Source organism: Drosophila willistoni, assembly GCF_018902025.1.
Source record: "Drosophila willistoni isolate 14030-0811.24 chromosome 2R unlocalized genomic scaffold, UCI_dwil_1.1 Seg167, whole genome shotgun sequence".
Lineage (NCBI taxonomy): Eukaryota > Metazoa > Arthropoda > Insecta > Diptera > Drosophilidae > Drosophila > Drosophila willistoni.
Window position 1 is genome coordinate 14,829,012 of NW_025814050.1, and position 23,286 is coordinate 14,852,297.

A 23,286-nucleotide genomic window follows, 5' to 3' on the forward strand; every position below is an offset into this window, starting at 1 on the left:
ACGGGGAAGAGACAGTCAATACGCATACGCATCTCAAGTCGTTCATGGCGACACACTGAGACACACACACACACACAAGACACAAGGGACATAATACACACAAACATTTCTATAAGTATATACAATGGTGGCCATGAATTTAGGAACTCTAGTTTCATTTTATCTCATTTTTATACTGGAAAGTATATTATAAAGTATGTTAAACAAACTAATATTAATTGTTAGGACAATGACCTAAAAAATTAATAAGCTGTTTAAACCAAGACACTGTTTTTGACCGATCTTTCCTATGGGAATTAGGTATATGATTTGTTTCCTACTCAGGCGAATCCCAGATAGACAATAGTATATTTTCAATAAATATGTATGTATATAAACACTAGTAAATATGAATTTAAAGCCTGTTCTTTAATTTTGTTTACCAACATTTTGTTTCTAGTTTTTTGTTAGTTCAAGAAAAGTGGTTCTTTCAAATAAATTAGGGTTGCAGTCAAAATACAATCCAAAATAACATTTTTAAGTGGCTTCTCAGGCATATTCTTGGGTATAAATTGGAATTTAGTGCTGTACAGTTTCTTTGTTCTTACTTTTTAAAAACTTACTACATTTTTAATGTGTTGAAAGGTGTAACTGTGTAAAAATATTTGTAATATATTTGAAGTCTGAATATTTGAGACCCTTCATGGCAATATTAAGTTATGCATAGTCGTAGAGTCCATCGATAAACGAAATAATTACCAAAATGTATTCATAAAATTACTTGTGAGTCGAGTAATATCTATCAATTCAAAGTACGCAAAATGTTGGCATAGGAAAAAAATCATCTAACTATATGTAATGAAATCTAAATGTACCTTAAATGTGTGGCCAGCATTGTAGATACATACATACCATATGAATGTGGCATAGTCGACCAGAAATTATCGGATACTGATGCTGTTGTCGTTGGGTGTTTTTGGCTCTTACTCTTCTCTCTTTGCACAGTTTTGGAAGTTGTTGTAGTTGTTGTTTTTTAGAACCAGCTTGGGCATCACACGATCGGACGGATTTTAGTGCTGGAATGCAATAAAATTCTTTTTTTTTCTCTCTTTTTGTTTTGTTTTGTCCGATTTGATTCAAGTTTTATAGTTTGTCTGCTTATTGTGTGTAGGAGAAATACCCAAATACATACCCACATTATGTATCGTATGTATCACATGAGATGAGAGTACACCAAATCGAGTAAGAAAAGAAAAACTTGAATACATGTTGCGCCTTATGGACTTTGTATTGGCTTGGTATTTGGTAGTTTGACTGTCTCCTTTATGACCCCATCTATAATTTCGGTCTAAATCAATGCTCTTTACCAAACACTTAAATTGTCTTCAGAGACCAGCGCTGTTTTGCTTCTCTTTTTGTTTGTGATGGCCTCTAAATTTTAACTTTCCCTTATAAATATTTCATAATGTCAATGAATTTTGTTTAGTTAAAAAAATACTAAAAATTCAGTAAATTCTTCTATGTAGAAAGTGCAAATTTAAAGTGGGAGCTCTAAACGAAATAAATAATTAAATATTGAATATTTTTTAAGAAACCATTTAACATTGTGTATTGAATACTTTTGTATAGTTATTAGTTAGTAATTAATATACATAGATAGTTCAAGCAAATTGGAATCTCAAAAAACGAATCTGATTGCTAGACTTGATCAAATTCCCCTTGGCGTGGAAATAATTACTTTCTTGATTCATTTTATGAATTTTTTGTTAACAAATATATGTTAGCATATATTTTAAAAGGGCATGGTATTTTAACATCAAAATTTTCATTATAAATTAACTTTTGTCAATTTATGGGGATGCGACGTGAAAGAATTTATTAAAGAAATATCTGAAACCTAAAAAGTTCCTTTAAATGGGGATCTTTCTAATAGCTAAAGAGTTTTTCTTGAACAATATATCTACAAATATGTAAGTATATACATTAATAGGGTAAAAGGATATATGTATAAAAGTTTCTTTAATACCTTTGGGAGTAAGAAAAAAGTATTTCTACATTATGTATTAAAAATATTTATTCTTGATCAGTATATAGATACCTATAGAGGTAAAGTAATTGAGACACGCTGGTTCGTAAAGATATTCACACAAACTAAAAAAGCTAGAACTACTAAATTTTGGTTAAATATGTAGTTTAGTTTCATATGGTGTTGAAGCTGAAAAACATTATTTATTTCACATTCCTTAGCTCTTACTTCACTCCAGCAATTGGAGAAATGAAATATATTTTTCCGTTTTAAACATTATAAATATGATAATCTTCCACACTTATACACAGTATAAATAAACTTCTGTCGAGTAAATTTTACCAAAACAGGGATACAAATAGCTAAATTATATGTACCAAAAAAAGGGCTGTACTTAGTTCAAGCACTAATAATTAGGAAGCTTTTACAGCTAAGTGTGCTTAAATACGAATACAAGTAAGATAACATAAAGATACGATAATGAGATAACATGTGTTTGCCATTTTATGATCTCAAACATTTGAAGACTAGTATTTTCACCTGATGTAGACTATCCCCAAAAAAGTGCATATAAAAAATTATGTATCTAATGTCAGTATTTTACAAACATTTTATCTTTTTCCTTAACAATTGATAACAATTCCAAACCTCGATTCCACTGATTTTGTAAGACTCATTTTTGTAATCTTAACGAGCTTTATCTAACTACTGACTCAACATCATAGCCAAGATTCAAATTATGTTCGAACAGCAGTTTTCGGGCTTAATTTCTGCTAAATATTGGTAATATCTGTATTCTTGAACCGATTCTGATTCTTATTTCCTTTATATTTTTTACTCTTGATGGACATTTTATGACGTCTCACTCAGAAATTACTTGTTAGGCCTTTTTGATACTCATCTGAGCTGTGAAGTTTGAAGAATTTTAACTATGAAGGCATACTAAAGTGTATAAAAGGTTTTTAAAATCGATTAGATTACAAAATTGTTGCCCATACGCACTTATTTTAATTTTTATACATATATAAGTAGTCAGCCACTTTATCGTTATACTACTACTATATGCTACTAATATTAGTATATATATATTACTACTATCTTAGTAAGCAATTGAGTCGAAACTAAAATTCATTGTGTTAATGTCTTTAAATTATAGATTAAAGTAGGTTTTATTTTCAATGGTATACATTTTATTCAAAAAACTTTTTTTCTCAAATAAATTAAGTTTGTAGTTTTAGATTAATATCTGCAAATTAAAGGAGTTTGTTTCAATTCCATGATGTAGAAAAAACCTTTTTTTTTTATTCCCATAATTAATATGGATTGAATGGAATCACAATCTTTTTTTTTTACAAGAATTAGCCACATAAGTATCAATTATTTATTAGTCCCCTATGTATAGAAGTTTTTTATTAAACATTGCGGCATTGTTTCTTGTTTGTCCGTCCGTTTTTTTTTTTATCGATTTTGTTAGTTGTTATTGTCATTGGGAGAAACGAACGAAGAGAAAAAAATGTTTAATACTCGCACTAAATTCGAATTAACATAATTTGATCGAGCGGTTTGCCGCTCGTAGAACAACAATGACAGCGGTGCATTTTTTATGGCCCATACCCGCTGCTGGACGGGACGGGACGGGAAAAGATGCCATGAGAGGGGTAGGGGGATGGGAAAATTATTACATGGAAAACGATACCTTTCCCTTGCGCTTGGAGAGTATGTAATAATGAACAAGATGCTTTCTTTTCATCTCTATCGGAAAGGAGGATCTCTGAATTATACTTATGCTCCAGCACTAGAAGACACACACACACGAACACACACACACACACGGACTCCCAACCTAGCTAGACAAATGTTATTACCAAAAAGAAGACAACGAACCGACCCCAAAGATCTGTGACTAAATTTATTCAAAAGCGATTTCAAAAACGTCTCCGTTGTTCTCCCCTTTCTTCGTTAATTTCAACACACAGACACACACACATATACTCACACAAGCAGACACATTAATTAACAATAGATATGGATACTATATATACACCTATATGTAGGTAATGGTAATATGTGTGACTGCCATTAGAGGAAAGTACTTTGGAGAATAGCCGCTGCGACCTAAGCTGCATCTCCTCTCCGCCTCCTCCCACCTATTGCCATCTCTATCTCTTTGCCCATAGACGCGACATGGACTGGTATCCCAGCATATCGAGCTCTCTTCCATTTCACCGTCCGTTTCCATGTCGTTCTTTCTTTCTTTTGTGGCTTTCTTTCACCTACAAGATTTATCGCTTTGTATTTGTATTATTTTTAGTAGTTTTATGTCAGCCATATACACACACACACACCCGCCCCTTCATATTGCTCGTATTTCGAATTCTGATTCTCATTTAAACGTATCGGGGCATAGTTAGCTTTAGCTTTTCAAAAACTCTCCCGAAAATGAAGATGCCATTGCCCATTCCAAGTATTTCAGAAGAGACTCCTGAAAATTACGCCACGTTTCTGCATGCGGCGACATTTTATTGATGATTCGGGGGAGTACCCAGACAGTGTCCCCCTTATACCACATACATTCATACATATACACTATATACTTTACCTATTAAAGTTTTGGCTCAATATTTTAGGTAATCAACTCGAATTCATTTCTATTTATACGCAAATAGTACAGGAAATATATTAATACATACATACATGTATGTTTATATAGAGATTAGTTTTGTCAATTAGTTTTTAACTAACATAAACGCTCAATTAACAATACTTGAACACACTTGACAAATATTTCAATCTTTAAAAAATCTCGAATTTTATTTAATATTACTTAAAGGCAATGTTAAATGTTGAAGTAGCAAAAATTGTACTTCAAATTGGTTTGAAAAGTTATCTTAGTTAGTAAGATAAATCACTTAAGAATTTGATTTATTTATGACATTCTTTATTTATAATCAATTAATTATCAACTCTTTTTTTTAATATAGTTCAAAGTGGGATCTTAAGTTTTTCTTATGGTTTAAAAATTTATATACCGAAACTTAAAGGGGTAACTTTATTTTGTTTCGAAGTTAAAGAAAAAGTTCTGATAAAGTTTAATTTACAACGAAAGTGGTATAAGAAAAAGTTAAGATGGTTGAGAAGCCAAAATGGTCTGAAATATATATATGCAAGGACTAGAGGATTTCCTTTGGAAAGTTTTTCCATTCAATATCAACGACCTATGTACATATTTGAGCTATTTAAGTATATAAAAATCACTTTTCGGTTCTAGTAATTGAACTATAACAAGTAGTCACTACTAAATGTATTCAATTGAATTAAAACTACATTAATACCTAGCCTATAAATTTATTCAAACGAATCTAAAGTTTTTCTTTGAAGTAATTTCAATGACCAAAAATATATTTAATTACTTCGACTAATTGTAAGCCCAAAGGCTGCTTTTTTAATAAATTATCTAGTCCAGTTCATATATTTATTAAGATCGATATAAGAGTTCATTTTACCTAAAACATTTATTAAGATAGATGTAACCCTTATATAATTTTACTTAAAATATTCCAGTCTATTTTACCCCAAATATTCTAAGTAGTACATGGAAAGAGACATATTTTATTTACCAAACAAATTGCATTACAATTGTTCTTAAATAAGTAGTTATATAAAACGGAATAATATTATGATTATTATTTGGATTTTTTTCTTATAAATCAAGAGTTTCTTCCTGAAGTAATCTCTTTTGCCTTTTAGAGAATGGTATTACAATTTCGTAATATAATAGATAGTGGTAGTATAATTTAGTAACAAAAGAGAATAGCAATCACCTTAGTAAATTTGATTGACAGATTCTAATGCATCTATCATATTGTCCATATAGTTTTTTGGTTTTGCTAAAGTTTTCATTAATTAAAAATTGCAAAAAGTTAGCGAATAAAACGTACATACTTTATTGACAATTGTAACTAAAATTAATTTTCTATAAATTCATTTTCTTTGTTATCAAATATGCCAATGAACTGAAATTAAATTTGTGGGTATGTAAATGTTACGGGATGACCTTTGATTGCCCAAGGGGTGGCACATAAACTAACAAAAATTGTATAAATAATGCCCTGTCGCTAAATTTAAAGAAGTTATTAATTAATGTACGAATATGAAGTTGACTATTCTTTATTCTCTGTGCCAAATAGTTCTTCTTCACAAAATGATTGTATGTCTTGATGTTAAAGCCACCGCCGTTGCCGCGGTCATTCCCATTTCCAATTCCAGTTTATGTTATGCTAATCGCTAGCTAACTCTTGGTAAAAGGGAAAGAGAGAAAGACTGGAGGAGGAGGCCAAAAAGCAATCCAAATCCAAGAGGCAGACGGGGGCCTTTACGATGCTAGAGACATGTTCTCTGTATAAAATTAAATCTCATTTGATTGCCTTTTGTCGTGGCCAAAGCATTATTCTACATCTAAACACATCTTCTTATTTTGCTTATTATTCCTCTTCATTTAATAAATAAAAAAAAGAAGCAACAACCACCAACAAAAACACAGAAAGATAAAGGTGAAATAAATTTAAATAAAAGCCAAGAATTTATTTTTTTGGTTAGTTTTAAGAAAGTTCATTGCACCGATACACCATGTTGAATCTGAGGATGACATCACATTCCACATTTCACTGAGCCAGCAATGAATTCTGAGGAAATTGAAAGGATTTGTCATTGATAATGTGTGTGTCTCCTTTCTGGGGTACTTGATGCAGGTGTTGCACTCACTATTTCTCTCTGGGTCCGTGAGTACGTGATTTCGCACTCAAGATAAGTTACAACGATGCTCTAGTCAGATTCTAGAATTTCCGGGAAAACCAATTGTTGTTCAGTTCAGTCTACTCCAATGCTCATTTATATTTATTCTGTTTGTTCGGCACACGTTCCAAGTGAAAAATGGGAAATTGCACTATTAAACTGTTGCCAAAAGGTTCACGCAGAACGTGTTTGTGTTTGTGTGTGTGTGTGTGTGTGTGTGTGTGCATGGGTGTGTGTGTGTGGGTGTGACAGGCTAAAAAGATGACCGAGATAGTGTGATTGTTAAATTGGCCTACATTCTGGATCTTCTGTTCACCGATTCATTGTTATTATGCATGTGCATAGATTTCCAGTTAAATTTCATTTAATCTCTCTCTTATTTCAGGATAAATTCTATTGACATTAAGCGACACATGTGTGCATTAGATTCTACCAGTTAAATTAAATGCGAATTGTGTCTGCCAATGAAGCTAGATATTCTCTATGTATTCAAGGCATATACATACATATATATCCATAGGAATAGTTGCTTTGGCTATGACAAAGTTACAAATTTTCTTTGTTTAACCTGGCTACAGAAGTCGATTTTGCTTATGATTCTCTTTAAATCCTGCTTTAAAGACCAGAAATATACAAAAATTTCCTATAATGCAAGTCAAATCTTAGGTTTTTATTATGTATAAAATTTGAAGTTGTGGTCAAGAACATTTTCTTATAGAAGAAGGTGTAACTTAATATGCAATTTTTAATTTATTTCAAAAAGATCGCTCCCATATACAATTTAATATAAAAGTTTTGATACCGTTTTATTTAAAATTTTTACAGAGTTTTTCAATTGAATATTATGGTATTTGAGACTGATTAAAGACTGTTTTTTTAGGCTTAAGAATGAGTGATATTTTCGCATAAATACAAGTAATTATAAACCAAATTTACTTAATATAATAAACTTTTACAAATCAATGTTATTAATTTTTTTTCTAGTATTAACAAAATACAACTTTTTTCTAGGATTTTCAAATAATTTGAAAACCCATAGATTAACCCCTCAACCAACCCGTATTCTGAACAATGACTAACGGAAACTTACTTAAAACCCAAACCTATGCCAAAAGCTTATTGATAGAGTAATTAAGATGAAATTTTTAATTCAATTCATTTCATATTTAAAGAACGAAAGACTAAAAAAACAGTTTTTAAAATTATTCGTTGAATACAATCTTAATATTGTCAAAAATTCTCGCTTGATTGGTTAAAATAAGTCTCTATATCTACACCGATAATTGATTATTGCCTTTTAGCCTTGTTTTCCCTAAAGATGATGCAACAAATTGTTGTACAAAAATTACAAAATATAAAGTATAATGACGTAGAAATATAGTTTTCCATTTGGATTTTGTTACATTTTGCAAACAATTACTTGACACTTCATAATTCTATCGAATTTCGGCTAAAGTTTAAATATCTCAAATTTATAAGATTCTTTAATGAAAGAAATTGTATCCTTATTGTATAAAAATTTTGAGCTAATTTTAAATTTGAAAAATACCTAAGTACATTGTACTTACTTAATGGAATTTATAGTAAGTAGTCTACAAGCCAATTTCGTTTTCAAAAACCCAATGGGGGGAAAGTCTTGACCATTGAACGAACAGAGAGGGAGTAAGTCATTTGGTCAAGATTTCAATGAACATGAAGACAGGCATTCATTGAAGGTGAGTCAGCTTGAACCGGCAAACAGGAAATTGCCACGAGAAGAGGCAATTGGGCAGAGACAGAGACAGAGAGGGAGAGAAATGACCGGAGGGGAAGCTGTGAGGCTGCAGCGTGAAATGTTGCACCAAGTAAACCAAAGAACGGTGTATATATGTATGTACATATGAGAGGATGAAGCATAACAGCGCATATCTTAGGGATTTCAATGCGAATTCCAAGCCGCAGGCAGGCATACTCATAAAAACGATATTTTATATTCTTCTGGCCAATGCCAGAATGCATCGCCATCGCCATTGCCATCGCCATCGCGTAGATGTCAGAACAAATTTTGGCTGTAATGAGATGGAGACTGTAGATAATCTGGCAGCAGATTACAACATCGCATGGGACATACGACGAGTTTGAATTAGACCAAAAGATATGGCAAAACATTTAAGCGATTCTATAGAAATGAAGAGGAGACGAGGCAAGATTGCAGACAGCAGCAGCAGCAGCAGGGCGACCTTGAAAATGCAAAAACTATGACGGGAAGGCGCTACAAGCAAACGCACACACACACACACACAGAGAGATGTGGATGTGTATGTGGATGTAGAAGAGGAGAACGGGAAACAGCTACTATATGGATCCAAGATCCTACATATCAACAGTTTGCCGTATGCCACGATCAAAACAAGTTTCGCTACCAACAAACAATCTGCATCTGTATAAGCGAGAGCAAAAGTCAATGCGTATCTAACAGATACTCACACACACATACAAGGGCTAAAATTTTTGCCTGAGAAAATCGAAAAGACATGGAATGGAACCGCAAAGGCAAAAGTCGGTCTTTGTGCCAATAGAACTTAGAATGCGGTAGGACGACCAAGACCACGATCCATGCCGACAGCAGCAAGTTGTTATTGCTGGTGTTGTTGTTTTATGTTTTCTGTTTTCTTGTGGCAGGAAACAGAAACGTTGCGTCTTTCTGTTGCCTCTTAGCCCCCTCCTTCCCCACACTGCACACTTCTTAGATGGGGCAAACTGAAAGTAAGTTGATCTAAACACGGTCGCATGTGTTGTTGTTGAGTCTGTGCGAAGGCGGCGATATGCAAGATTTGGATTGAATCAAAAAATAAAGAAGAAAAAAAACTCGTATTAATCTTGCCACACACATAACTATAATAAATTTGAATTGAAAATGACATATTTGGAGTAGTCTGAAAAGTAATTTAAATGGTGGAGAGGTTTGATCTCAATTGAGACTACTTTTCTTATGATTATGTCCTTATATATTAATGTAATGTAATCTTAAACAAGGATTTACACAGTTTCTGTTTTACAGATTACATTTATAAAGAAGATTGTAAAGATACTTACAGAAAGTAAGGCAAGATTTTTTGAAAAGTTTTAAATCAATTTAGAAAACAATTTTCTAAAAAAAAACCATTCTAACAAAGCTCGTTCAAAATTAAATTTACTTAAGAAAGAAATAAAACATATACATAAGTTTTGTGCGCTATAAGCTAAACTATTAGATTATTAGTATTTTTTTCCATTTTTGCCTCCTTCATTTACTTTGTGATTCGCAACTAGTTTTAACACTAAAAGTGTGCAATTTTAAAGTGGTTACCAAAGTCTGCTGATGAGAGTTAGTTCTTGAAATAGCGATAATCTGTTAAATTGTTTTTGTTTAGAAAAGGCAATTTATTTATTTTCTCAGAGGAGTTAGGTTTCATTTTCCCTCCGATAAAGCTGAAAGCTAATCCGTCTGGGATAATAGAAAGCCCTGCGATTAACGAATACTATTTTTCATTCGAAAGACACCTAATATTTTATATTGTAGTTGTAAAAATTTGGACTTAACTTTTAGCAACAGATGCCAAAATTTATTTCGAACATTTCACAATGACAATAATTTTTAAAAATAGATTGATCCGAGATGGAATGAATGGATTGTTTTAATTTAAAGAGACGTATCCTTAAAAGAGCATTTTAGATGAATTTAAAAATACATCATAATTTAAAAGGAGAATCAGAGATCTTATATGTATGTATATCTATGCCATAAGTAGTAATATGATGTTCTCATTTTTGAAAGAAAAGGTTTTTCAATTTTTAAACTTAAAATCTAAGGAAATTGAATTTATATCCATATCTTAAAACTAATGGAATATATAAATACATTTCCTATTATAATTGTGTTAATAGTTAAGTGATGAGTTAATGATTACGCAAGAGCAACTAATTAATTTTAATTACTTGTTATTTTAATTACTTGTTATAATTATTTTTTAAATTCTAATTCTTCTACTAAAATTTCAATTTTAGTTCTTATTTGTTTTGAAATAATTCTCCAAAATAATGAGATTTAGTAGAAATAAAATACATTTCCATTGAAGAGTTATGTATTTAAGAACTCGACATCTCTATATCCTTCAAAACCAATAAAAAACATAAACATATGTTAAGTATATTTCTTGATAGTTTGACTACCTAAAATTGTGAAATTCAGAAAACCAGAAGAGAGAAGATTGTATCAAGTGGGTACAGTCACAGTTGAAAAACAATTGCATGAATTCGCTTGAAGGAAACTTGAAACAGAATGAGATTAACCAACAAATACAAGAATTGGGAGCAGGGCTAACTCCATAAAGATGAGCGTTTTATGCATCCTTAACTTACACTCTATTTTAATTGCCAAGAAATCCTCACAATCGCAGTTTCCAGTCTCCAGTCCCACACTCGCGGTCCGATCTTACGTGCAATTAAACAGTCCCCAGTCTCAGTTCCAGTCCGTAGCATTTAATGCGTGATGTGGGGGAGGGGGAGTGGTGGCTAAGGGACACGGGGGGAGGCAGGCAAAAGCAAATTTACGTCCGCTGTCAAAAGGCAGCGACGTAGCGTATTTAATATTTTTCAGCGTGTTTTACCTTTTCATGTTGTGTCATCATCAGCATCAGCAACAGTCGCACTCAGAGTCGTCGTCGTCGTCGTCGTCGTCGCCGGCGAAGTAGATTCCGAAACACACAACGTCATAAACACGCAGATATATACACTTTGATGTGTGTGTGTGTGTGTGTGTGAAACGATCCTGTTCTGCTCCTGCAGCTCCTGCTCCTACTCCTGCGCTCCCTCCTTATGTACTCACACGAGGGCACAAATTTGTACGCTCACTACAAACTAAAAAGTCTTAAAGTCTTAAAAGCATTTGCAGAAACGAAGGCAAAAAGTAAACACAATAAAGGCATAAAAATTGCGAGTGAGCAAACAAATAAAAATAAAATTTTTTTCATACATTCAATGATGCCACACCGATCGACAGATACCCTTTAATTGCTCCTTCACAAATTTTGTCCAATAAAGTATGCAATATTTAGTGACAAACTCAATTTTTTTAAGAAAAAAATAAATTTGGAATTTTTTAGTAATTAAAATATGATCTTTGATGCAAATATTGGTTATACACAAATTTTTACCCGCAGATCACCTTACAAGACCCCCAAAAGTATGCAATAAGCATTTGAAGAATTCGTTTTTTAAGCAAAGAAATGCAATTTGAGAGTGTCCTGTGTGTAAGAAACGATCTTTAATGTAAATATTATTTTTAAACCATCTTTGCTCCCTAAAGTATGCAATAAGCACAGGAAGAATTCATTTTTTGAAACAATTAGTGTATTTTTTAAATGTTTTTTAAATAAAAATGCTTCGCCGAATCAGAGAAAAGTTATGTTTCTTGCAAGCAATGAATTCCATAGATAGTTTAGGGACGAATTTCACCCATTTGATACCCCTTAAACCTCCATTTTACATCTAAGGATCTCTTCCATTTCATTGGCAACATTTTAGCATTCCTTGAATCATTCATCTGCAGAGTATTCCCCGTCGGTTTGGTTAAACGTAAATGCAAAAGGATAGATAGAACAACGCTTTTGTACACTTGGTGACTGGAGTATGTTATTTTGTATCTGTGCTGCTCATTTGCACTTGGAATACAAAAGATACATTTTCGTAAGACCCCTTTGACATGACAAGATAACGACAAGCAATCCGACCGACCAAGGGAATGACCAACCGAGCGAACCAGTCGATGGAACAGCTCGTACCAACAGTCCCAAACGGGAATGGGAGCGGCGCGGTGGGGGTACGCTCATTGGCTCCTGCTCCTTAACCGACCTTTTGAGTGTTTCGTATTTTAATTTTCATTACGGCCACCTTCGCGGCCGCAAAAGGTTCTTGAGAAGCGGCGCTGACGCTGACGCAGCGCTTGAAGTCAGCTGCGGCAGAGCGCAAAATGTGAGTATTTCCAAGAAATTGCAAATTATTTTTTGAGCCGAGCGCCTGCGCCTCAAGTTGTCCAGAGAGAGAGGTCTGAAGTTAAACCAGAGACAGTGCTCCCGTCATATGACTATCCCCAACCCCATTCCCCCATCCTCGTTCCATTTCATCGTTTGGCCTGCATCAGCAGTCGCCGCCAAAATGAGTTAGCATCCCAATCCAAACTACGTCTGCGTCTCATCGTTGGAGTGTCTGTGTGAAGATCTCTTTCTCTCTCTCTCCCTCTCTCTCTTGGTCTGTTTGTCTCTTTTTCACCCTGTCCCTGGGCTGAGTGCCCGCGCGACCGAAACAAATGCGCAGAATCTTTTGCCCCATTGACACTCTCTTCGCCCCTCCTCCCTTCCCCCCCTTTTGATCATGCACCATTTGTGAGGCTTTTTGGTTCGGCCATCAAGTGCCTGGCCTCGGCATGCTGAATACTGCCCCGCTGCAAGCAATCGCTCCCTTCCCATAAAGTCGTGTTTATGCCTTCTCATAAACATTTTTATTTTAATGATTTTTATTATTGTGCACATTCGTTACTTTTTATATACATCCGAGAGGATCAGTACAGGCCAACCAACGTGTCCTCAAAATGGCTATGTATTCGCCGTTTACCCTGTCCCTATATAGAGGCCCCCAAAAGACCTGAAATAATTATGTCTAAATTATTGATATTATTATCGATTAGAACAGTTGGCATAAAATCTTCTAACTTACTTTTGCTACTATAAAAAAGAAGCAAAGATTCTCAATTATCCTATCTACATACATACATGATCACATAAATTTTAATCAGAGGCTCGTGTCGAAGTTTGTATACCCTTGCAAGATTTTTAAATTACTTTATTCTTATATCTTTCTTGTAATAAGTCGAAAATACATTAAATAACCTTCTACACACTTAAAATAGATTATAAACACACATCTTAATACAATATGGTCTTCCGATCTTGATTTAATTTAGCACTTTGGATTAAAGTCAAAATTGTTCAGTTTTATTAAAGCCAACAAGATTATTTATCTGAATAGTTTTTGATCGATCATATATATTAATGCTATATGATATTGTTTCTCGATCTTGATAACAATTTCCTTAGTCCTTAAGTTAAATAATATTGTCTCTCGATCTTAATAACAATTTCCATGGTCCGTAAGTTTTTAAAGTCACTTTTTCGACCGATCTTTCCCACTGTATCATGTATATGTTTAGTCAAATTTAGCAAATATGTTATTGAGTACTTATATTTAAATATTAACTATTTAATTGTAAGGAAATTCCTTAAGTAGAAACCGAAATTGTTGATAAAAGTCACTGGTTTTTTACTCTCTATTTGATATAGAGGCCTGATCATGCTGAATCCGAGATATATGTGTGGACATTCTTGCAAAAGATATTTAGAAATCAACATATATCCAAAAAATTAATGCATAGATCCAGAAAAATGGACATAAGGGACAAACATACATGGCTAATTGAACTCGCAAGCTTGTATTCAAAATTAATATACCCTATTTGGAAGGGTATAAAAAATCGGGCAAAAAAGCAAAGTGCAGTGGAATCTGCTGTTAAGTCTAACTTTACTTATGTATGTAGATACTCTCTGCAACTTTCAATCCAATAAAAATTAGTTTATGTTCTGTTGCGAAATTTATTTTTCGTCGCTATGTACAATGATGGGATCAACATCGTTGCCGCCGCCGCCGCCGCCGCCGCCGATGACACATAAAATGCCACATTTAGTGCCCCTTAAGAGTCAACACTCGTTTGTCGCTCCGTTTGCCCATATCCAATTCAGACTGGTTCACTTCACTAAGGCATAAAATGGCGCTTAATATTTAGTAGTCAAGGTGACAATTCACAAGTCCTTAGGCCATGTGCAGCTGTCAATCTCTTAGTTAATTTAAATAATTGCACCCAAAAAGTAATTTTAATGCATAAAAATTTAATGTTTGGCAAGTAATTTGAATTTAATAAAAGAAAAATACAAAATTAAAGGAAATTAAACAAATAAGCTGCATTCAAGCATAGTCCATATACATACACAGAGAGAATTTATCTCAGTTGCATTAATTAATTAAGTACAAACTGAAATCAAAGGAAAAAACACGTATTCTTTACTTATTTTAGTAACATATTTAAGTGTAATTTTAAGACTAATTTGAACAGTTTTCAAGGGAGTATAATTTTTCTCCCTGTAGACGTACCACTGTACGCCGTAATTCCAAAATCTCAGCTTGCAAACGTTCCACGGCATTGTTGTTATTGTTAGTGGTGGCCGGAGCAAGGCTCGGTGGAATAGAGGGCGCTGCTGTCAAAGCTGTCGGTGTGGCTATAGGTTCCAAATTAGGCGATGCAAACGATACAGCCCCCTCTACACTGGCAATTGAGAAATCTGGATGAATTTGTGGTGTGGTAATAAGAGCAGATGGCTGAACAGCAGGAGGTTGAACCGTCACAACTGCTGGAGTTGCAACTGGAGGAACAGGAGCCGGAGCAGCGGCATTGTTGGTAGTAGTTCCACGATGATTGGCTATGAATTTTTGAAGCTTGGAGGTGGCGCTCTCTCGCTGGGAGTCTAGAAGCATTCTCATTGTTTCCTGGTCGCCTGACTTTGCCTTTTCCATGGAATCGGATCCCTCATCGACGAGCACATAGTTGATGACATGAGCGTGTGTGCCCGGCTTAATGCGATAGATGGCTTTGCCATCGCCACCGGTAACTGCGGACAGTGACGGGATGTCGCCCACTTTGGCCATTTGTCCGCCCATCTGGAATATGGCAGTGGTGCCATTGACTACCAGAGGTTTTTGCATTATATATGGAGCCGACACAAACTGAGAACATCTGCGTTTAGTCTTTTCAACGTATGTTCCGATTTTGCAGCCGCTGCTTTTGCACGCCTGAAGAGATGGCGTTGCTGTTGTCTCATTACCACCAGGTCCCGCCGAAGGGCACACAGATAATGGCGCCGAGGAGTTGGAGGAGCTGGTAGCCATAACCCTATAACTTTTGACTCACTTTTGGATTTACAAAATTTTGCAAATCATTTGTTTGGTTTTAAATCAATAGCCCAGTGTGACCGTTGCTTCTTTCGCTTGTGGCGCATGTGCGAAATATGCTAGCGCATTTGAAAATGCCAAATTATCGATAGATTACTTTTATCGATAGCAATGTGTTTGGCGGTGGATTTAAATTCTCCTGGTGTGTAGGTTCGCCAATTCAGTTGGAATAACTTGATTTTAATGACGTACAGGTTTTACTGTATATCTTAATTTTGTTGAAATTAATTAGTTGAGCTGCAAGCGAATATAAAAAAAGAAAACTCGAACATAAAAAATTGCCCACTCAGGCTGCAATCGCATCGCGTACCGTCGGCATGTGGGTGCAATGACCAGAAATGACCTCGAACAAGGTGCAAGACGACACCCGCTTCATTTACATTCCAAGTACTTTAAAAATCGGCAGACAACAACTCCAAAACCAAAAGACGAGTCGTTAAAAGATGATAATCCCGCAACGGTGTTCATTCGGATTGCAACTGCTGGCTATGCTGTCCTGCCGTCAGCTCCTTTAATTTCCACTCGTCAATCATCCATCCCAGCCATAGTCCAAGACCAAAGTTAAAGCCAAAGTCAGAGCCAACAGAAAGAGTTGCAGCCTCATTGTTGGCTCAAATGAAATAATTACTTTAGCATACATCGACTGACCAACTGGATCTCCCTCTCTCTCTTTCTCTCTCTCTCTCTCTCTCTTTCCCTTTCTCTCTGTCTGGAGCTGGGGCTGGTCTGGTTTCTGGGTGTGTATGTGTCTCTGTATATATGTATGTACATATGCCTCCATCTGCATCCTTAGTCATGGCCAATATATCGACTCGCATTAACAACAACAAGCGCTGCCGCAATAAAATCTTCCGACACGTTTTGCCCGAGAATAATAAGAAATGAAATGCCATTTATTAAGCATTAATAAGTGCAAGCCAACTTCAAGTCCGACTCCAAGTCCGAGTCCATGTCCATCCATCCATCCATCCATCCATTTGAGCTGCACTTTGGGGGCACTGTCTGAGCCAGTTCTGAATCACGGATGCTTCGCATAATGATACCTCCGGGCCTATTTGCCTTCTCCCCTTATTCCCCTCTCATCTGAATGTTCATTTAATCATTTTGCAATAAAATTTTTGGTACTCTTGCATACTGGTTGGGCAAAATTTAACTTAAAGCTTAATATTTATCATTAAACTTTGCATTTCTACTTACATGTACTATATTTAGAATACTTAGCATCGTATATTATAATTAACAAAGAACCAAGTGTATTCTTAATTAATGGATTAATGATTTCAGTCAAGTCAATATTTTCTTGATGCCAAAAAGCAAGTTTACCAATTTAATTATAAGCAGTTGATATCTTAAGAAACAATTTATAAATTAGGTAACAAATTTAAAGGTCTGTTTTTGCTCTTCTTAAAGAACCTAAGATTAATTTTTAAAGCGTTTTGGAATTCTACATTGAATTATCCTAAGTTTTACTGACTAAAAGAGAAATAAATCACGTGGAGACAAATTTTTGTAAGGGCTGGCGAAAGTAAATATTATTTTTGTCATAAAGAAAATTGATTTGGATTCGAAAACGCCAATAAGCCAGATGAAAGCAGTTATATATGTATATTGATCATATCCTTATCGTCCCTATTTGATTTTTCACATCAGAGGTTTCAATTCCAAAAGTGCTATGCTCATGCCAAAGGACAATAAGTTGATCGAGAACGACAGTGGCGGATCGAGGAATACCACTTTTTTGGTGGTCAAGTCATTTGGTGATTGAGAGGGGTAATTCAATGCTGAATATCAAAGGTTTATTAATTGAAGAGGTAAAAAACAGTGTTTTTTAGGTTGAATGAGAGATCCCTACAACTAATCAGTTAATAAGTAAACAACAAAAATTTTCCGTGTTGCTGTTTAGAATCTCTTTTAAGCAATTTACCATTTTTAATTACTTGGATATCCTATTAATTTGAGAGAGTTTAGTTTTAGATATTAAAAAAACATAAAATTTTGAACTATAGTAATTCTTTATCCATAGGAAAGTTACTGATAACCAAATTGTCTACAAATACAGCAATTTTAAGTACCTACTTGATTATGCTAAGAAATATAAACCTCAATTCTGTTTAGCAACTACCACATGTCTGGAGCTTGTCTGTGTTAAAGTTTCGGCAACTTGTTCGTGAGATAACAAAAAGAAAAAAAGAAAAGTGAATTCCATGCCTTGGCACATTAATTTCAGCAGTAACAGTAGCTAAAGCAAGTCCAACGATTTGTACTTGTGTAGCAAAAGCAAGTGAACAGAAGACCAACGAAAAGGAGGACCAACATGACGGAAAGGACGGACATTGTCTGGCCAAAAGAATGACGGGAACAACAACTTTAGACCCTAAAAAGTATATACATACATATGCCCATATGTGTATCTGTTAGATACAGATACAAAAGCACGTGCACTGCCCGCGGGCAGGAACACCGAAACAAATGAAAAAGATCAGAGTGAGAGAGAACCCAAAAATAAAATATATATAAAACAACAACAAATGCCTTGGTTGGTGTGTGTGTGTGTGTTTATAACCTTGACTTTGAAATTCTCATTGCAAAACTGAAATGATGTACCCAACTCTATATGTATAAAAGTATCTTTCAATTCGTTTCTTCTAATTCTACTTAAAATTTTAAATCATTTCAGATGTTTAAAGTAAACAAAACTCATGATTTTGAAATAAAACCATAGAGATGAAGTTCTAGAATCTGTTGGGAATAACTAGCAGCATTGCAGCTAACTACAATATACTTTTACACTGAGAGAATTGCGGAACCAACAGGTAAGTCCCACTTGGACTGGGGGGCTAACATGTCATCATCTCCTTTGGGCTGGCAGCTGCTTCCTAATTTTTGAGCCCTTTTTTTTTTGTTGTGGTTTGTACAAAGGTGCAAGCCTTTGGATAATATTACAATAACCGTCACCTTCCAGCGTAACAATAAACTAATTAAATTTAATTTAATGCACATTTTTGGTATTCCGTCATCGTCGTCGTCGTCCTTTTCGGCTGTGTGCCTTATAATTGGTCTGCTGCTGGTGGCAAACGAACAATGTTTCAAATTACCACAGATATACCGGATCCAGGCTAACACATTGCGATACTCTCTGATCAAATTAGAAGCAATAAAAATGTTAGACCCATGGCCAATTGAGGATGATGAGCGGCGTCTTCGGTTTGGGCGAATAAGTACTGGGAAAAAATTATTTTTTTAGGGTTTGTCCTTTGGAAAGAAAACTTAAATGAGTTCTTAACAAAACTTGGAAAGTAGGATTGGTAATTTCAATTATTTAAAAAAAAATAATACTTTTCGTTTAAATTGTTGAAATAAACTAAAAAAAATTTATAAGAAATTTTAAATATTTAGAAAAACTAATACCTCTCGTTTAAATTATTAAAATAAACTAAAAAAAAATTATTTGAAAAATCATTTTTATATCGAATTTAATAAAATTTTGTTGGAAACCCTTTTTATTGGCTAAATATTTAGAATCGCACTTTATGTTTATAAATCTATGTATATTCTTTGAAAACTAAATACCAATCTGTTAAATATTTTCGGAAAAATATCCCTTAATTTACTAACGTCATTCGGCTTAGACTTTTTTTCAGAACTTTCAACGTTCTTTGTCTCAAAGTCAAAATAAGTGATTTTGTTATCTTAGAAATTGCAAAATTGAGAAGTTTTTATTACATCTGCTTAGACATAAGCCTCAGTTATTGAATAAAGAAATAATTTTATTACTGTTGTTGTTTAAGGAAATAATCCTAAATGACGAATTAATTTATTTAACAATTCTGTAAGTTATCCTTTCTTCCAACATCTTGTCCTTGATTCAATTTTTTTTTGAAAATTGTCTCTTATTTATCAATATCTTTTGAAATTCTTAAAAAATGTTTATAAATTGTTTTTTATTTATCACTATCTTTTTAATACTATCAAGTGCGAAGTTTTCAAAGTAAATAAGATTATAAAATTCTTCAGTTTGTAGGAAAACTACTTAAAAACAGCATCTCATAGCAAAATGCTTTTAGCAGGCAGTGTATTTATTTAAATTAGAGGTGTGAAAAAAATATAACTATATTTCTGTTAATTTTAAAAATAGTTTCGTCGTCAAGTCATACATAAACAACAGTATAGAGTTAGAGGAATCCCCGAAATTTTTGATTTCACAAAACACGTGCACCCCACGTTGCCTTTTAAAATGACCTTCAGAGCATTTCCCATAGAATAACCAACACTTTAAAGTGACAAATAAAAACAGCATACCAAAAAACATAATTTTTAAAGCCTCCTTAAACACACCACCATCAGCACCAATAAAACCAAATTTTTTAATAGGGTATACAAACTTCGGGACACCCTTTGGTTTATTTTATTTTTATCCTTTTTTGGAGTGTGCTGTCTGGATTTTCCCTTCACTCTCTTTCTCTCTCTCTTCCTGTGTTTGGGTAACTGAAGCAGCTGGTCCAGAATTGTATTGCATTTGATGCAGGTGGCGCGAGCCATGGTTCGATTAGTTACCTGAAGAGTCCCTAATAAGCACAAGTATGCCCATGGCTAGAGCAGGCAAAAAGCCAACTTTGCCTCTTTTGCTTCAATAAAGCTTTACATAGGGCAATAGCAATTGGTATGGATACCTCATATAATAATCTTGGGGCGATATCGTGTCTGATGTACACGCAGACACACACACACACACTCGTACATAATATATGTTTACCGTTAGAGATGAAGCTTTGCCCCAGTTTGAAGGCCAGCGGCTGTTGGATCGACACACACACACACACACACACACACACACACGAAAACGAAACCCTATTATTAAAATTTCAAGTCTCAATGATAGCTCGAGACCCGAGACTGTAGAAGGGGCTGGACTGGGGAACCTTCATATGCATGTGCATAATTGCTAAGCCCAAACCGATCGATTTGGATCCTTCTCAAATTAAATTCGGTTTCTGGAACTTAGATCTAAGGCAAACAGCATAATAATGAGGGGAAGGGGGTTATGTTTATCATACAGATTAGTTTTGTTAACTTATTTTTTGGTTTTTTTGTGGTATGCAATGTCAGAAGAAACTGAAGAAGAGAGAAAAATACTGAACAGTAAAATGATTATTTCAACTATTTCTTTTGTTTAGGTCATCATTATTCGATTTATGTACTACAAAACGCAATTTACGATTGCTTTTTCGACATCAATTAAAATTGTCAAAACAAACAAACAGAATCGAAACATCGCATAGGGTAAATTATTACACTGAAATGTCATAAATCTATAGAATTTGCATTTTCTTTTCTGTTTATAACAGAAATGCAAATAGACTCCAGACTAAACTAAATGCTTTCCAAATTGGATAAATTTTAACTAAATTTGTTTATGATTTATTACAAAGAGATGCCACACAAAGGTCTAAGTTTTTATATTCTTGTGCCAATTTAGACAGATGATCATCATTGATCCTGTTAGATCAATAAATAGTTCTCGATCTACTAAATAATTGAGCCCAATCATTTAAATATAAATTTAAATTTATAAATTTATTCATAGACGGACTTAAAATATATTCTTGGGGGGTTAAAAATTCTAGATCATTAAATTCAAAAATGTGTTTTTATAGTCGCTATTGGCATTTTGAACATTAAAAGAGCCAAAAAATATCACAAATTGTTTGATGTATATTTCGGGACGTGTCCAGATTTAAGGTTTTCAAGCACAAAAAACACATTTATCAAAACTTTTAGTAAAGATAGGAATAACTTGGGACTATTTCTTTTATATATGTATGTAGATATTTTTAATTGACATTAAAAGTAATATTGGTAAAATTTTGAATTCTATGTATTACTTTGGCGCTGAGAAAATCAGAACTAAAGTAAAAATAACAACGTCATAAATTCGTGGCCACTGCTGTATATATGTACATATGTATATGTATATAATGAGCATTTCGGAGATTGGACAGTTTTTCTCTTAATTTTTCAACAACATTCTTCAAATTTTTTAATATCTATATGCAGCAGAAAGTGTTACACTAATTTATATTGGTTTAATTATTTAATTCTATTTAGTTTAATTTGATTTTAATGTACATAAATCTATATTCTAGAAATCGATATCTTTTAAAATTTTTATTTGAATCGTTTAGTAGTTTTAAGGCCTATTAAATTTTGGGGCTACTAAGCCCTACTAGATATGTTTCAAATATGTTTTATGTTCCTAAACTGTGGATCAAGTTTAATTCTGAAAAGTCGATCGATTATAAGTATTTATATTTATCACACCTACGTATTATTCTGGCCACCTAAAAAGTGGGTATTGTGAATTATATGTATTATCAAAGGTTTTTTTTTTTTTAACTGATAATTATGACTAAAAATTACCTCTTTTACTTCATATTAGTATTACGAATCTTTGAGATTCAGATTTCTAATCGTAGTTCTTAAATCATCAGGCTTACAGCTAATGTGTTGGCCATAAATACATATATATTCGTGTTTGGAGCTCACATTAAAAGTTTTTAATTTTTTAACCCAATTTTTAATCAACAAAAACTTAAATTACTTAATTAATAAAAAATATATGAAAAAGAAATAAAGTTAAATACATATAACTTATGTAGGCTCATATTGAGAGAACAACGCACATTGAGTTAAAGGAAAAACGAACTTCAGAGTTAGATGGCGCCACCACTAAGGCGCGCCAAATTCAAAACAAAATCTAGAAGCAATGAGATGTGGAAAAAGAAACTTCTATAATCATCAATAACAAAAATTTAACTAAAAAAAGTTTTTTTAATTTCTTAAATACATACATCAATATTATAGCATGCAATGTTTGAGGATACATATCTATCTTTATGTAAATCTTCTCTACAAAAAAAAATAAAATAGAAATAGAAATATATAAGTAATTGGAAATGTCTGTCTCATACCTACGATTTCTACATGTAATCTCTATGAATCTTGCAAAAATATAATTAATTAAATAAAATATAATTACAAGTATATAATGATATTGCTGTTGGAAATATGAAAAAAAGTAAAACAAGAAGTAAAACATGTAAATTTCGCTGATATAGGCATTGATCTACATCTGTTTATAAGCTAAATGCTTTTTGAATGTAATAAGCCCCTTAAAAATTGAGCATATTGTAAGTTTTTATGGGTCTGCAATTGAACTTTGCTTGTGATTATTAAGCTATTTAATTCGCATAGTTACCAAAAGCGTAAGAAAAGTATTTTTGACACCTACCCACACATTTAAAAGGGCCCACCCACTCCCACTCACATACGATTTTCGTTTACTTCAGCAACAATTAAATAATTGCCAAATTGCATTTGCAGGTAGCAAGCTCATTTGGTTTATAAAGACTTGGGAG

General features: G+C 33.5%; 1 protein-coding gene across 1 annotated transcript; it reads right to left on the reverse strand.

The window, feature by feature from the left end:
* Positions 1-14,753: 14,753 nt before the first annotated feature.
* On the reverse strand, positions 14,754-15,914 carry LOC6642529. The gene has a single exon (XM_002064984.4). The coding sequence runs from the start codon at positions 15,806-15,808 to the stop codon at positions 14,966-14,968; it is 843 nt and encodes a 280-aa protein (XP_002065020.1). The 5' UTR covers positions 15,809-15,914; the 3' UTR covers positions 14,754-14,965.
* Positions 15,915-23,286: the final 7,372 nt, after the last annotated feature.